We start from the raw sequence: 14,203 nt of genomic DNA, 5'->3' as shown, positions 1-14,203 counted from the left end.
ACTACAAGCCCCAGCATGCCTGGACAGCCAACGGCTGTCCGGGCATGCTGGGAGTTTTTAGTTTTGAAACAGCTGGAGGTCTGCAGGTTTGAGACCACTGCTGTACGCTGTATCCCTATGCCCGGGCTGCAAAAGATACAGAAAATAAACTTTTAACTCACCCACCTCGGCCGCACGCTGGGGACTGGAACGTGGATAGCCGTCAGCCTATCACCGGTCCGGAGCGATGCCCCGCCCCTGCCAATGATGGGCTGAGCCCACTGTAATGTATGAAGCCGTCTTCTTACATGACAGTGGGCTCAGCCTATCACTGGCAGGGGCGGGGCATCGCTCCGGACCGGTGATAGGCTGACGGCTGTCCACGTTCCAGTCCCCAGCGTGCGGCCGAGGTGGGTGAGTTAAAAGTTTATTTTCTGTATCTTTTGCAGCCCGGGCATAGGGATACAGCGTACAGCAGTGGTCTCCAACCGCTGTACAGTATAGAGCTATAGCCCCCAGCGGCCCCCAACAAAGAGGAGGAGGAGGGCAGTGCTTGACCTATGTGAGTAGTACCCAGCTGGGCTGATCCTTAATTGGGGGGAGCAGAACAGTGCTGGCGGGTCACATGATTGGGGTGGGGGGGTTGGGGGGACAGAACAGTGCTGGCGGGTCACATGATTGGGGGGGGGGGGTTGGGGGGACAGAACAGCGCTGGCGGGTAAACATAGGATTAGTTCTCCGATGTGGGGACAGCGCTGCGCTGATAATACATTCCCGAGGGGGAGGGGCCCAACCGGTATTGCGGTATGGGGGGGAAATTCATATCGTGCAGCCCAAAAAAAATCGGTATTCGGTATGAACCGGTATAGCGCCCAGCCCTAGCAGCGATCATAAATCTTCTACAATCTCCATCATTGGAGAAGGTTTTCTGCTTCTCCTCATCCCTGGATAATGACGTTTCATCCAGCACTGCATCACATGACCCTGGCAGCCAATCACGAGACCCTTTGATTGTGTGTTGCCCAATAGGGTGGTCAGTGATTGGCTGAAGTGGTCACATGAAGAGACCTGACAAGTGGCAGCGATGGACCCCAGTGATGCCAAGTTTTGTAGGAGTGCCAGTCAATGTTGTCAGACCGGGTAAGACTTTTTTTTTTTAACCATTTCCTTGGACCTTATACATCGTCTGTTGCATCCTGTTATCACCCCCTTTATGCTGACGCTAGGACAGATGGATCCAGTCTATTGCTCCCTGATATCAGCCATTTCGGGATGAGGAGAGGCTGACTAAAGAGATTCGTCAATGGGGGTGACGCACAGGAAGTGAAGAATTGTCTGCCCAGCTTTAGGTCACATATCTCCAGGGACAGGTAAAGGGGTACTCCGTAAGAAAAAACATGTTTTTTAAATCAGCTGGTGGCAGAAAGTTAAACATATTTGTAAATGACTTCAATTTAAAAATCTTAATCCTTCCAGTACTTATCAGCTGCTGTATGCCCCACAGGAAGTTGTGTAGTTCTTTCCAGTCTGACCACAGTGCTCTCTGCTGACACCTCTGTCCATGTCAGGAACTGTCCAGAGCAGAAGAGGTTTGCTATGGGAATGTGCGCCTGCTTTAGACAGAGGTGGCAGCAGAGAGCACTGTGGTCAGACTGGAAAGAACTACACAACTTCCTCTGGAGCATACAGCAGCTGATAAGTACTGGAAGGATCAAGATTTTTACAGAGAAGTAATTTACAATTCTGTATAACTTTCTGGTATTTTATTTGAAAAAAAAAAAAAAAAAGAAAAAAATATTCCCCCTCCGGAGTACCCCTTTAACATCCATTTATGATATAACTTTCCTATATTGCTGCAGAATTTCGGATTAGTGGCCCTTTAGAGGGTTACTCCACTACCAAGCGTCCGGAACATTGAGTTCCGAGCGCTGTGTGCGGGCTTCCATGTTCACGCCAGCCCCCCTCGTGACGTCACGGCCTGCCCCCTCAATGCAAGTCTATGGGAGGGGGCGCGACGGCCGTCGCGCCCCCTCCCATAGACTTGCATTGAGGGGGCGGGACTTGACGTCACATGACAGGACGTGACGTCACAAGAGGGGCGGGCGTGAACACGGAAGCCTGCACACAGCATTCGGAACTCAATGTTCCGGACGCTGGGTAGCGGAGTAACCCTTTAAGGAGGCTCCAAAGGTTACACCTATAAAGAGAACCTGGGACATTGCGTCTCCCGGCGCAGCATCACGGCCATTATGGATTTTCATGGCATCAAGAACAAAGTTGGCTGTGAAAAAACCAACCAAAGCGCAAATGTGTCCATGAATCTTTGAATGGAAAACTGGAAATGCTGCACGGAGACCAGTCAGGGCAACGTCATCATATATTAGTGCCCTCGTACAGGACGTAAAGCTGATCTGACTGGTTTGATTAGGGCAGCAAATGCCCATTGTCACAGTGAAAAAGTTTTTCTAAAAAGGTAGGATCACACCTGCACAAGATACTGCAAAATACGGCACAAGTGACCCTATCAGAAAGATGAGAATGCAGCCACCACTAGAGGGAGCTGTCTAAAGAGTATTGTATAAATCTGCATTGCTCCTCAGCCCCCCCTAGTGGCCGATGCAGTTTTTACCCCCTCTATAAAGTTTTTACTTACTGCAGGTAATGGGAGTTGCCGGCCACATCAGCTCTTGCAGTCGCGTTCTCCGTCCCTGTGAATCCACATACACTCCCATCTGGCTGAAGCACAGCAAGTATTCGTCGTTCCCAAGGTCCACGGCACACAAAGCATCCATGGGCTGCTGGGACAGGAATGTCAGAGAGGGGTCCATGGGGCTGACAAGGTTTATAAGCGGTCCATCTCCGTGGATGTTCAATAGGGAGAACCCCGACTGATAGCCGACGCAAAGCTTGTCCTTAAACACGGCCATGCACTGCACGTTCCCCGGGGCCGAGAGCTCGTTGAACTTCTTGTGAAATGGTTTAGTTCTATGGATCTCGTAGCAGAGGATTTGACGTTTGACGGCAACAAACAAACAAGAGGCGGGAGACTTCTTCAGGCTCCCGATGATGATGACCTGGCAGCCTTTGCTCTCTGGAAGCTTGATGTCCAGGCTGCCCTCCGAGCCGTCCAGGCAGGACCAGGGGACCAAGTGGACGTGATGGTTTCGGCCACAGACGAGCACGACCACCTTCTCCTTCGGAGCCAATTCAATCTGATAAACCTTCTTGCAGTCAGCGGCGCGGACGATCACTGGGAGAACAGGACGCAAGGTTACAAGGGGGGTGTATGGTGTTAGGTAAAGTTAAAGGGGTACTCCGGTGGCAAACTTTTTTTTTTTTTCTTTTTTTTAAATCAACTGGTGCCAGAAAGTTAAACAGATTTGTAAATTACTTCTATTAAAAAATCTTTACCCTTTCAGTACTTATTAGCAGCTGTATGCTACACAGGAAATTCTTTTCTTTTTGAATTTCTTTTTTGTCTTGTCCACAGTGCTCTCTGCTGACACCTCTGTCTGTGTCAGGAAATGTCCAGATCAGGAGAGGTTTTCAATGGGGATTTTCTCCTGCTCTGGACAGTTCCTGATATGGACAGAGGTGTCAGCAGAGAGCACTGTGGACAAGACAAAAAAGAAATTCAAAAAGAATAGAATTTCCTCTGTAGCATACAGCTGCTAATAAGTACTGGAAGGGTAAATATTTTTTAATAGGTCATTTACAAATCTGTTTAATTTTCTGGCCCCAGTAGATTTAACACATTTTTTTCCCAACAGAGTACCCCTTTAAGGAGGGGGTCTACCATTCAGGACCCCCATCCTAACAGACAGAGCAGTCAACACTAGTGATACCCCAAGCTATAACTACAACATCAAAAGCGGTCTGGGCATGCTGGGAGCTGTAGTTCTGCAACAGCTGGAGAGCCATAAGTTGCAAAATTACATTTTCCAGCATGCCAAGACAGCTAAAAATCTGTCTGGGCATGTTGGGAGTTGTAGTTCTGTAACAGCTAAAGAGGGTCTTCCTGCTCTCTGGAGAACCTGGCATGTAAATGCATAATACAAAACAATGACTTTACTGGGAACTTGTAATACCTCTTTTCACCTATGGGGGTAATGATCCCAATTTTTTTTTTTTTTTTTACACTTTTTGTAGTTTTTGGGGGTCCCAGAAATGGGGTTATACCAGTGTTTCCAAACCAGGGTGCCTGCAGCTGTTGCAAAACTACAACTCCCAGCATGCCCGGACAGCCGTTGGCTGTCCGGGCATGCTGGGAGTTGTAGTTTTGCAACAGCTGGAGGCGCCCTGGTTGGGAAAGGCCGAGTTCCCGCTACGTTTTCTCCCATACGGAGCGCATACGGCAGGGGAGAGCTAAAAACTTGCGCTCCCATATGCCTTCGTATGTAATTCATTTCAATGAGCCGACTGGAGTGAAACGTTCGGTCGGCTTATTTTTGCGCCGTATGTGCTTTTACAACCGGACCTAAAACCGTGGTTGACCACGGTTTTAGGTGCGAGGAAAAAGCGCATACGGTGCAAAAATGAGCCGACCGGACAAAACGTTTCACTCCGGCTCATTGAAATTAATTACGGGAGCGCATACGGAGGCATATGGGCGTGTGAGGTTTTAGCTCCCCCCCCCTGCCGTATGCGCTCCCGTATGGGAGAAAACGTAGTGGGAACCCGGCGTTACACACTTCGCACAGTTCCATTTTAAGTGAAAAGACACATGAACACCTCATCTCCTTAGGTAGAGAGGCATTCACAATCCTGCTGGTAGTTGCTGGAAACAGTCAGCATGCTTGTTCACAGCTAAGGACCTATAATGCGGGGATCCGGTTACTTTCTCCTATGACACATGACTTTACATTGTATAGCGTAAAAAGAACGCATCACAAAGTAAATAACCAATGCAAGCAGGGAGTTCTGGGAGATTGCAGCTCCGAAGATGCAGAATTGTGAAAGCAGCTCTGAATATTACGTTTTAAAGGAAATCTGTCACCAGTGTCACCTGCACTAACCTGTTGATACAGACAGATAGTGCTGATGATAATGGTACTTACCTTGTCCTGGTCGGTACCGTCATTCTCCGGTAATCAGCTCTGGGCCGGCTTGGAGCATGGGCGGAGCTTAGTGACATCACCGCTGCTGTTCGGACGTCACTAAGCTCCACCCATGCTCCAAGCCGGGCCCGAAGCCGATTACCGGAGAATGACCGCGCGGAACGGGACAAGGTAAGTACCGTTGTCATCAGTGTCACCTGCACTATCTGTCGGTACCGATAGGCCGTACAGGTGACAGCGGTGACAGTTTCCTGTAAATTAGCACAATGCAGAAAGTGACTTGATGCGGGAACAATACAATAAGCGCTTACCATCTCTGGTGACCTCTATGACATACAGTCCTTCTTCCGTCCCGACTGCTATCCGGTCTCGATCTAGGCAAAAAATAACATATTAAACAAATTATATAAAAAAAACAACAACAACAAAAAAAAAAATCTATAAATTCCCTAACTCCCATTGAGTTGCATGGAGCTCCAGCTTATGTGGTTGACTGCTGCTCCATTCAAGCTCCTCTGTAGTCATCTGGATAGGAGTAGGGGTGCTGGGGTCCCCTGATATAGCAATAGGTGGGGGTCCTACTAATCAGTGTGGACAGTATTGAATCCCACAATAACCGTGATCACACTTGTCCTGATCTGACTGACAGATGATGGGTGCAGTATGAGGGTCACCATACCCTGCAGTACATACCTATGATAGCAGCGGTCACTATGGTCTTGATGAGAGGCAGCGTGCTGTCGTACGCCTCCTGCGGGCAGTGCACCACCTGGTTCCTCAGCTTGTTCTTCTGTAGGATGGACTGCAGGCCTTCCAGGATCCCCACCCACTTTCTCTTCTCAGTCTCGCTTTCTGTGAGGATGAGCAGAGAAGCCGTGGTCTTCGAAGGGGCACCCAGAAGGGACGCTGTGACCTGCATAAGAACATAGGGACTGTCAGTGAACAGAAACACCAGGTCTGATATCATTGCATTAGTCTAGACTAAGAAGTGACTTTACAGCTGTATCCGAACTATAACTCCCAACATGCCCTCCCCAACCTAAGCCTCTTGAGCAGGTTACAAAACTACAAACCCTAGGAACTATCCCCGACCTTTCCTCTTCAGCTGCTGCACAACTGATAGCATGCCCCTCCCAGCTGCTGCAAGACTACAACACCCAGCATGCTCTCACAGCCAAAGGGTGACTGAACATGCATGGAGTTGCTGTTTTGCATCAAATGCAGAGCCACAGGTTGGGGAACACTGGTGTGTATGTCTGTCTATAGGCATGCATGCATATATATATATATATATATATATATATATATATATGTGTGTGCGTGTATATGTATGTGTGTATGTATATATACACACACACACACATACATACAGAAATACATCTCTCTTTCTCTGTATTACAGATTCACTATTATGTTACAAAACTACAACCCCCATCTTGCCCATGTGGGAGCCAAAGGCTGTTTGGGCATGCTGGGAAATGTTGGCAACACCTGAAAAGCCACTGGTTGCAGATCTCTGCTCTATATAGAAGCAATTCATTACTATGTTGCAAAACTACAACTCCCAACATGACCATCCAGCCGAAAGCTGTCCCAGTCAATCATGCTGTAAGTTGTAATTTTGCAATAGCGTGAGAGCAAAGGGATGGAGAACATTGCTCTATATCATTGCTCTTGGAGTTGCAATGGCTGTCCGGGCATGCTGGGAGTTGTAGTTTTGCAACATCTGGAGATCCGCAGGTTGGAGACCACTGATCTAGACAATGCTCTGCGATCTAAACAGGGTTGAGCTCTATTATACAGAATGGATACAATTGTAGCAAACACTCAACTGTAAGCAGGGTAATCTCTGTACTCTCCATGCAGGTTGCAATTACTAATAGCTACATTTGTAAATCTCCAACAGTGCCCCACCTGCCCATGGGTTGTGCCTGGTATTGCAGTTCGGCTATATTGCACGAAACGGAACTGAGCTGAGCTGCAATTCCAGGCACAACCTGTGAATAGGAGTGGTGCTGTTTGTGGAAGAAAAGCAGCCATGTTTTTTTTAACCCTGGACAACCCCTTTTAGTCTGCATACTCATGATGTGTAATAAAGGGGTGGTTTCCCATTTCGGCCCCCACCCTATCACCTCTAACTCAACAGGTAAAAACTTAAAAACTCACAAAAAGCAGACAGGGCCTGACCCGAGCCTTCCTGCCAATAAACACCAGAACTAATGTGATTATAAAGTGAACGATTCTTCACGCTTGACGCCTGTGTTATCGAAAGAAAAATCCGTATGACACGTACCCTAAATATGCAGGGAATGTCCTTGCGGGTGGCGTGGATCACATCAGACGCCAAGACTGAACTCACGGAGAAGTCTTCATCTCTGATTAAAGCAAAAAAGAAAACAAGGAGGGTGAGGGAGGAAGATCAGGTAACACAAAATGTTAAGAAACTGGCAGCTGAAGGGTTAACATACAACATATTTGTTTGCTATTACAGTCTATGCCAGTTGTCTCCTAACCGTGGACCTCCAGATGGTGCAAAACTACAACTCCCAGCATGCCCGGACATGCTGGGAGTTGTAGTTTTGCAACAACTTGAGGACCACAGATTGGAGACCACTCATCTACGCCTTGTTCCTCCAATCTGTGGTTTTTCTCCTAGCTGCAGCAAAACTACAACTCCCAGCATGCTGGGAACTATTTTTTCAACGGTTGTAGAGACACAGATTGGGGAACCATGGTGTATACACACTATCTAGTACTCTAGATGCCAGTCACTTTTAGCTGTTGAAAACCTACAACTCCCAGCAGGCTGTCAAGGCATGCTGGGAGTTGTAGTTTTCGAAAGCTGGAGATTTACAGCTTCCTGCATGCCATAGCAGTCAGCTGGTAATAGTGCTGGGCGGTATGACCAAAAATGCATATCACTGTATTTTAGTAAGTTATGGCGGTTCCACAGTATCCCCCCCCCGCTGTCCTCCAGACCGCGGCACTATAAATGAATGAGATGCGGGCCGCGGCGCTTTAAATGAATGAGATGCGGGCCGCTGCGCTTTAAATGAATGAGATGCGGGCCGCGGCGCTTTAAATGAATGAGATGCGGGCCGCGGCGCTTTAAATGAATGAGATGCGGGCCGCGGCGCTTTAAATGAATGAGATGCGGGCCGCGGCGCTTTAAATGAATGAGATGCGGGCCGCGGCGCTTTAAATGAATGAGATGCGGGCCGCGGCGCTTTAAATGAATGAGATGCGGGCCGCTGCGCTTTAAATGAATGAGATGCGGGCCACCGGCGCTTTAAATGAATGAGATGCGGGCCACCGGCGCTTTAAATGAATGAGATGCGGGCCACCGGCGCTGGAAACGATTAAGTTGCGAGTCGGGAGCCTTCACCTCCCCCTGCAAGCACTAAAAGCCAGGCTTTTAGCGCTTGCAGGGGGAGTTGACAGCTTGCCCGCATCTCATTCATTTAAAGCGCCGCGGCCCGCATCTCATTCATTTAAAGCGCCGCGGCCCGCAACTCATTCATATAAGGCGCCATGGCTGCAACTCATCTGCGTCTGATAATTCATTCAATCAAGGGAGGGGGGGGGGGGGGTCCCCGACCGGTATTGCGGTATGGGAAAAATACCGGAAAAAGCATACTGGTGTGAACCGGTATACCGCCCAGCAATAGCTGGTAACTAGGTTTGCTCCATCTAAGATTGGCTAGCATCCACACTGTGCACTAGATCAGGTGATCACAAACCTGTGGCTGCCCTCTTGCAGAACTATAACCCCCAGTATGCTCTTAACTGTAGTTCTTCAACAGGTTGGGGGACCATGGTATAGACCAATAGTAGCAAACAAATGATGTGTGGTATATGTGCATAGACTAATGTCCCTTACCCTATTGCTGTTGCAAAACTATTACTCACAGCATGCCCCAAAAGCATGCTGGGAGTTGTAGTTTTGCAACAGCTGCAAAGACAGGCTGGAAAATGCAGTTTATCTTATGGCCAGGATGAATGATTCTACTATAGTTTATTTTAAAGGGACATGACCCCTAAATATTTTAGACTTTTCTGCAATCAGGTTGAGATTTAAGTAACTTCCCGCACCTGAGGTCCACCACTTGGCTCGCCACCACTCCGGGCTGCGTAGACTTCCCTTCCGCTACATCATACAGGAAGAGTTTACAGTCGCACACCACGGCATACGCCCTCTGCCAGCCTTTCTTCACACCTGTCGGCTTTGGTATCTGTAAAAAAAAATAATAATAATAAAAAAAAAAATATATAATAATAATAATAATAATAATTATAATAATAATTAAATATATATATATATATATATATATATATATATATATATATATTAGAAAAAAATAGAAAATAATGAAGAATAAAACATAAGCACATCATAACAATTGCTGTAAAAAAAAAAATACATCATAAAGATTGCTGTAAAAAAATATGAATAAAAATAAATGAAACACAGTACATCATAAAGAGGTTTAAAAAAAAAAAAAAAAAAAAAAAAAGAATGAAAAAATTAAACCAGCACATCATTACAATTGCTGTAAAAAAAATAAAACATTGTTTTTTTTAAACAATCCTCTATTTCATTTTTTTTATTTTTGTACAGCAATTGTTTTATTTTGTCTTTTTTTTAAACAAATGAAAATAAAACAAGCACATGATAATTGCTGTACAAAAATAAAAATAAAAAAATACAGTAAATCAAAGATTGCTGTAAAAAAAATAAAAAATAATAAAAAAAATAAAGTACATCATAAAGATCGCTGAACCGAACCTATAGGCACCCAAAGTTGTGCGTAGATCGTATTTGAAGTTGCCTTTTTAAAAATTAGAGGTAATTGCTTTTTTTTGTCAATTCCACTGTGACTAGAATTTTTTGGGCTCATGTTAACATTAGAGATGAACGAACTTACAGTAAATTCGATTCGTCATGAACTTCTCGGCTCGGAAGTTGATAACTTTTCCTGGATAAATTAGTTCAGCTTTCAGGTGCTCCGGTGGGCTGGAAAAGGTGGATACAATCCTAGGAGACTCTTTCCTAGGAATGTATCCACCTTTTCCAGCCCACTGGAGCACCGGAAAGCTGAACTAATTTATGCAGGAAAAGTCAGCAACCGCCGAGCTGAGAAGTTCGTGACGAATCGAATTTACTGTAAGTTCACTCATCTCTAGGTAACATGCAAAGGATTTATTGTAACACGTCATGAAGCCAAATAAAAAAAAAAAAAATAGACCAATCCTTACCCTGACATAACCCTTATAGGCGGTCCCGATACCGCGCTGCACATCCACCCCCAGAGGCCTTTTAGACTGTTCTGCCGGAATGGGGCACACTTGTGGGGAGAGGTCCTTACAGGACACGTGACAAGCAAAGGGACACACTAAAATAAATACAGAAATAAATGAATGGTCATGATTTTACAGTTACATCATATCTGTATTGATTCCATATATAACACTGTCCCCCAACCTATTGTGAAACAACAACTCCCAGCATGCCCTGCGAGGCAAAGTCTGCAAAACCATGATGCTCAGCATGCCCTGAATGACAACGTTTTCAACAAAGTTTGCCTGTGAGGGCATGCAGTGTTGTAGTTTTTGCAAAAATTGCAAGATTGACAGTCTAAGGCAGTGCTTTTCAACCAGTGTGCCTCCAGCTGTTGCAAAACTGCAACTCCCAGCATGCCCGGACAGCCAACGGCTGTCCGGGCATGCTGGGAGTTGCAGTTTTGCAACAGCTGGAGGCACCCTGGGTGGGAAACAGTCATCTGAGGTCATCATTTCAAAACAGCTGGAGGGCCACAGTTTCTGCAGAACTGCATATACAGTGCCACCCCTAACCATAGGTTGTGTCTGGTATTACAGTTTAGCTCTTTTGAAGTGAATGAAGTCACGCTGCAATATCTTATGCAACCTGTGGACTGGGGGTGGTGCTGTTATTTGGAAGAAATCAGCCTTGTTTTTTTTTCTGCGTTACAACCCTTTAGGGTGCGTTCCCACCTGGCGTATAGGCAGCGCATTTCGCGATGCGTAAAATTTGCGGCAGCAGCGGGAAATACGCTGTGTATTCCTCGCCTCACTAGACACACATAGGCAGCCATAGGCGTGTAGTGAGTTTTGGAGGCGGGGCCGTGTGCCGGCGTGACTGTGAAGCGCGGCCTCCAAAACTCACTGCACACCTATAGGGCTGCTGCTGGAAAGCCCCGTGTGTATAGTGAATGAGGAATATGCCGCGTTTTTCCCGCTGCTGCCACAAATTTTGAAATTGTGAAATACGCTGCGTATACGCCAGGTGGGAACGCACCTTTAATGTTCGGCACCAACCTTCGCAGGAGAAGCCTTGCCGTACTAATCCGACCATGAGGGACGTGCAGTGGGAACACTGTGTGGGGCTTGTGAAAGACTTTATTGTCAGCTGATGAGCCTTGGGCTGAGGACAAAAACAAACAAAGAAAACAAACAAGGATTTTAGTTACAATGTATCATTCTGATAATCTGACATCCTATCAGGTTCTGGACTACTGGAAATACATGCACATGACTAACGGCCCCTGAAGAAGATGGTGACGGTTACAATACACGTTGACTAGAACAGAAGTCCTGGATGAAGGAACTCTCCACGGTCTTTAAGACTTAGGCTAAGTTTACACCGCAGCTGGGCTGTGACGCTTAAAGGGGTACTCCGGTGGAAAATTATTATTTTAATAATCATTTTTTTATTTTTTAAATCAACTGGTGCCAGAAAGTTAAACAGATTTGTAAATTACTTCTTCAAAAAAAAAAAATCTTAATCCTTCCATAGCTGCTGTATGCTCCACAGGAAGTTGTGTAGTTCTTTCCAGCCTGACCACAGTGCTCTCTGCTGACACCTCTGTCCGGAGCAGGATAGGTTTGCTATGGGGATTTGCTCCTGCTCTGGACAGTTCACGACACAGACGAAGGTGTCAGCCGAGAGCACTGTGGTCAGACTGGAAAGAACTACACAACTTCCGCTGGAGTATACAGCAGCTGATAAGTACTGGAAGGATTAAGATTTTTATATAGAAGTAATTTACAAATCTGTTAAAAATTTTTAGCACCAGTTGATTTAAAAATAGTTTTCCACCGGAGTACCCCTTTAACCTGTTCAAAGGACGGGAGGTGAGCGGAGGAAAAAATAAAAATACTGCATGTCCTATTTTTTTTTTTCTCCATTCAAGTCACTGGGATTCATCAGGACCTGGTGGTATCCGTTGTGGAAAGTGTTTGGTGCAGAACGGTCCCTGAACAGGACCGTGCCCAGCATCTGTGTGAATGAGCCCTTACCATTATATATTTAACCCCTTAAGGAAGCAGGGATTTTTCATTTTTGCACTTCCCTGCCTTCTAATAGCCGTAACACTTAAAATTTTCCACCTACAGACCCATATGAGGGTTTGTTTGTTTTTGCGCCACCAATTGTGCTTTGTAATGTCTGCACTCACTTTACCATAAAATCTATGATAAGACAAAAAAATAAATAAAAAAAAAAACAACATTTGTGGGGCAAAATTTTAAAAACAAGACATTTTGCTACTTTTGGGGTCTTCTTTTCTACATTATCCTTTATCCTATAGGCCCATACGATTACAATGATACCCAATTTATATAGATTCTGTTTTGTTTAGAAAATTAGTATGCCTAAAATTGTCCTCTTCTGACCCCTATAGCTTTTATTTTACCATATACAGAGATTTAGGAGGGTCACTTTTTTTTTTTGCACATGTGATCAATGTTTTGATGGGACTTTTTGATTTTTATTTTATTCATTTTTTTTTCTTCTAGTATATGAAGCAATTTCGGAGTACCGATCAGCCTTCGAGACTTTTAGTCGCAGCGATCAGCTTTCATTCCAGCATCTAAAGGGTTAAATGGGCACTCTTATAAAAACTAATTTTTGCTATTGCGCTCCTTATGGTAAATAAAAAAACAAAAAAAACTTTCTAATGTACTTTGTTTAAAAAATAAATAAAGATTTCTATGTTTCATTTGTGTTTAAAAAAGCTGCCACTAGGTGTCTCCTTACTTGTCCAGAGCACATTCCCCCCCCCCCCCATCTCTTGCACAGACATTGGACTCCTGCTGGCCTGGCAGAAGTCCAAAATCAGGAAATGCAGTCTGGAGTGCTGAGGGGAGTGTGTGCAGCCTTAGCCAATCATTGCTCATCTCACACTGAACTGCTCTGGGCTGTGTCTAGCAGAGTGAGGGAGGAAGTTCTCCCCTGTATGGCTTCAGATGATGTCACGCCTGCTGGGGAACGCCCCTTCCCAGTCTGTGAATCTGACTGAGCAGAAAATACAAAGCAATATCAAGGTAGAAAACTAAAAAATAATAAAAATAAAGGCAGGGGGTGGTTTATCATGATGGGGGCAGTGAACTGGGAGGATTATAAAATGTAACAAGATCATGAAAGGTTCTCTAATGCTGGACTTCAGCAATGTCCAGCAATAACATGGGTCCCGGGTCCAGACACGTGCTGCACGCTATACTATTCTTGTGTTGCCTGCAATAGAGAAAAGCGCGCTCTACATTGTTACGCAGTCACGTCTGTCGAAGAACAGGGGCGCTATGGAAGCACTTTGTGTATATAACTAATGTTATTTGGCTTTGATGCAGTGTGCACAGAGCTCTACACGACTAATTTACTTGAGAATGTGATGGTTATATAAGAATTGTGGGAACCGGACAGAGAGCTGCCCCCATGACGGACAAATTTATAGGCAACTTCCGGCTTTCTGGCCGAGGCCGTGCTGACTACGCAGAGGGGCAGGAAGACGCACACCTCCCCCGCCGGACAATATGGCTCCCTTGACAGAGGGCGAGAACATCGTGTCAGCATAGAGGGGGGATGAAGAACTGTGTGATCAGCTGATTTCATACCAGATATCGACGGGCGCGCTAGGAATCATATGAGGATGAAAGTGAACAGTCCAGAGATCTAAGTGAACACTGGGGCAAAATAGCATTCTGTGTTATGTAGAGCTCACTACACTAGTCTTTCCCAACCAGCGTGCCTCCAGCTGTTGCAAAACTACAACTCCCAGTATGCCCGGACAGCCAAAGGCTGTCCGGGCATGCTGGGAGTTGTAGTTTTGCAACAGCTGGAGGCACACTGGTTGGGAAACACTGCTTTACAG

General features: G+C 45.8%; 2 protein-coding genes across 2 annotated transcripts in view; one reads left to right on the top strand and one right to left on the bottom strand.

The window, feature by feature from the left end:
• Nucleotides 1-12,981, top strand: part of AMN (amnion associated transmembrane protein) — a 72,032-nt gene extending 59,051 nt beyond the window's left edge. The window contains exon 13 of the mRNA XM_056547243.1: nt 12,851-12,981. The gene's annotated coding sequence lies outside the window, so the exon portion shown is untranslated. The remainder of the gene's footprint in view (nt 1-12,850) is intronic.
• Nucleotides 1-14,203, bottom strand: part of CDC42BPB (CDC42 binding protein kinase beta) — a 102,391-nt gene that overhangs the window by 10,566 nt on the left and 77,622 nt on the right. The window contains exons 24-30 of the mRNA XM_056547242.1: nt 11,373-11,478; nt 10,293-10,429; nt 9,129-9,268; nt 7,330-7,411; nt 5,730-5,949; nt 5,348-5,410; nt 2,633-3,229 (exon numbers count right to left, since the gene is read on the bottom strand). Of these exons, the coding sequence (XP_056403217.1) occupies nt 2,633-3,229; nt 5,348-5,410; nt 5,730-5,949; nt 7,330-7,411; nt 9,129-9,268; nt 10,293-10,429; nt 11,373-11,478 (1,345 nt within the window). The remainder of the gene's footprint in view (nt 1-2,632; nt 3,230-5,347; nt 5,411-5,729; nt 5,950-7,329; nt 7,412-9,128; nt 9,269-10,292; nt 10,430-11,372; nt 11,479-14,203) is intronic.

Source organism: Hyla sarda, chromosome 11 (assembly GCF_029499605.1).
Source record: "Hyla sarda isolate aHylSar1 chromosome 11, aHylSar1.hap1, whole genome shotgun sequence".
NCBI lineage: Eukaryota > Metazoa > Chordata > Amphibia > Anura > Hylidae > Hyla > Hyla sarda.
This window is presented reverse-complemented; position numbering and strand designations above follow the sequence as displayed.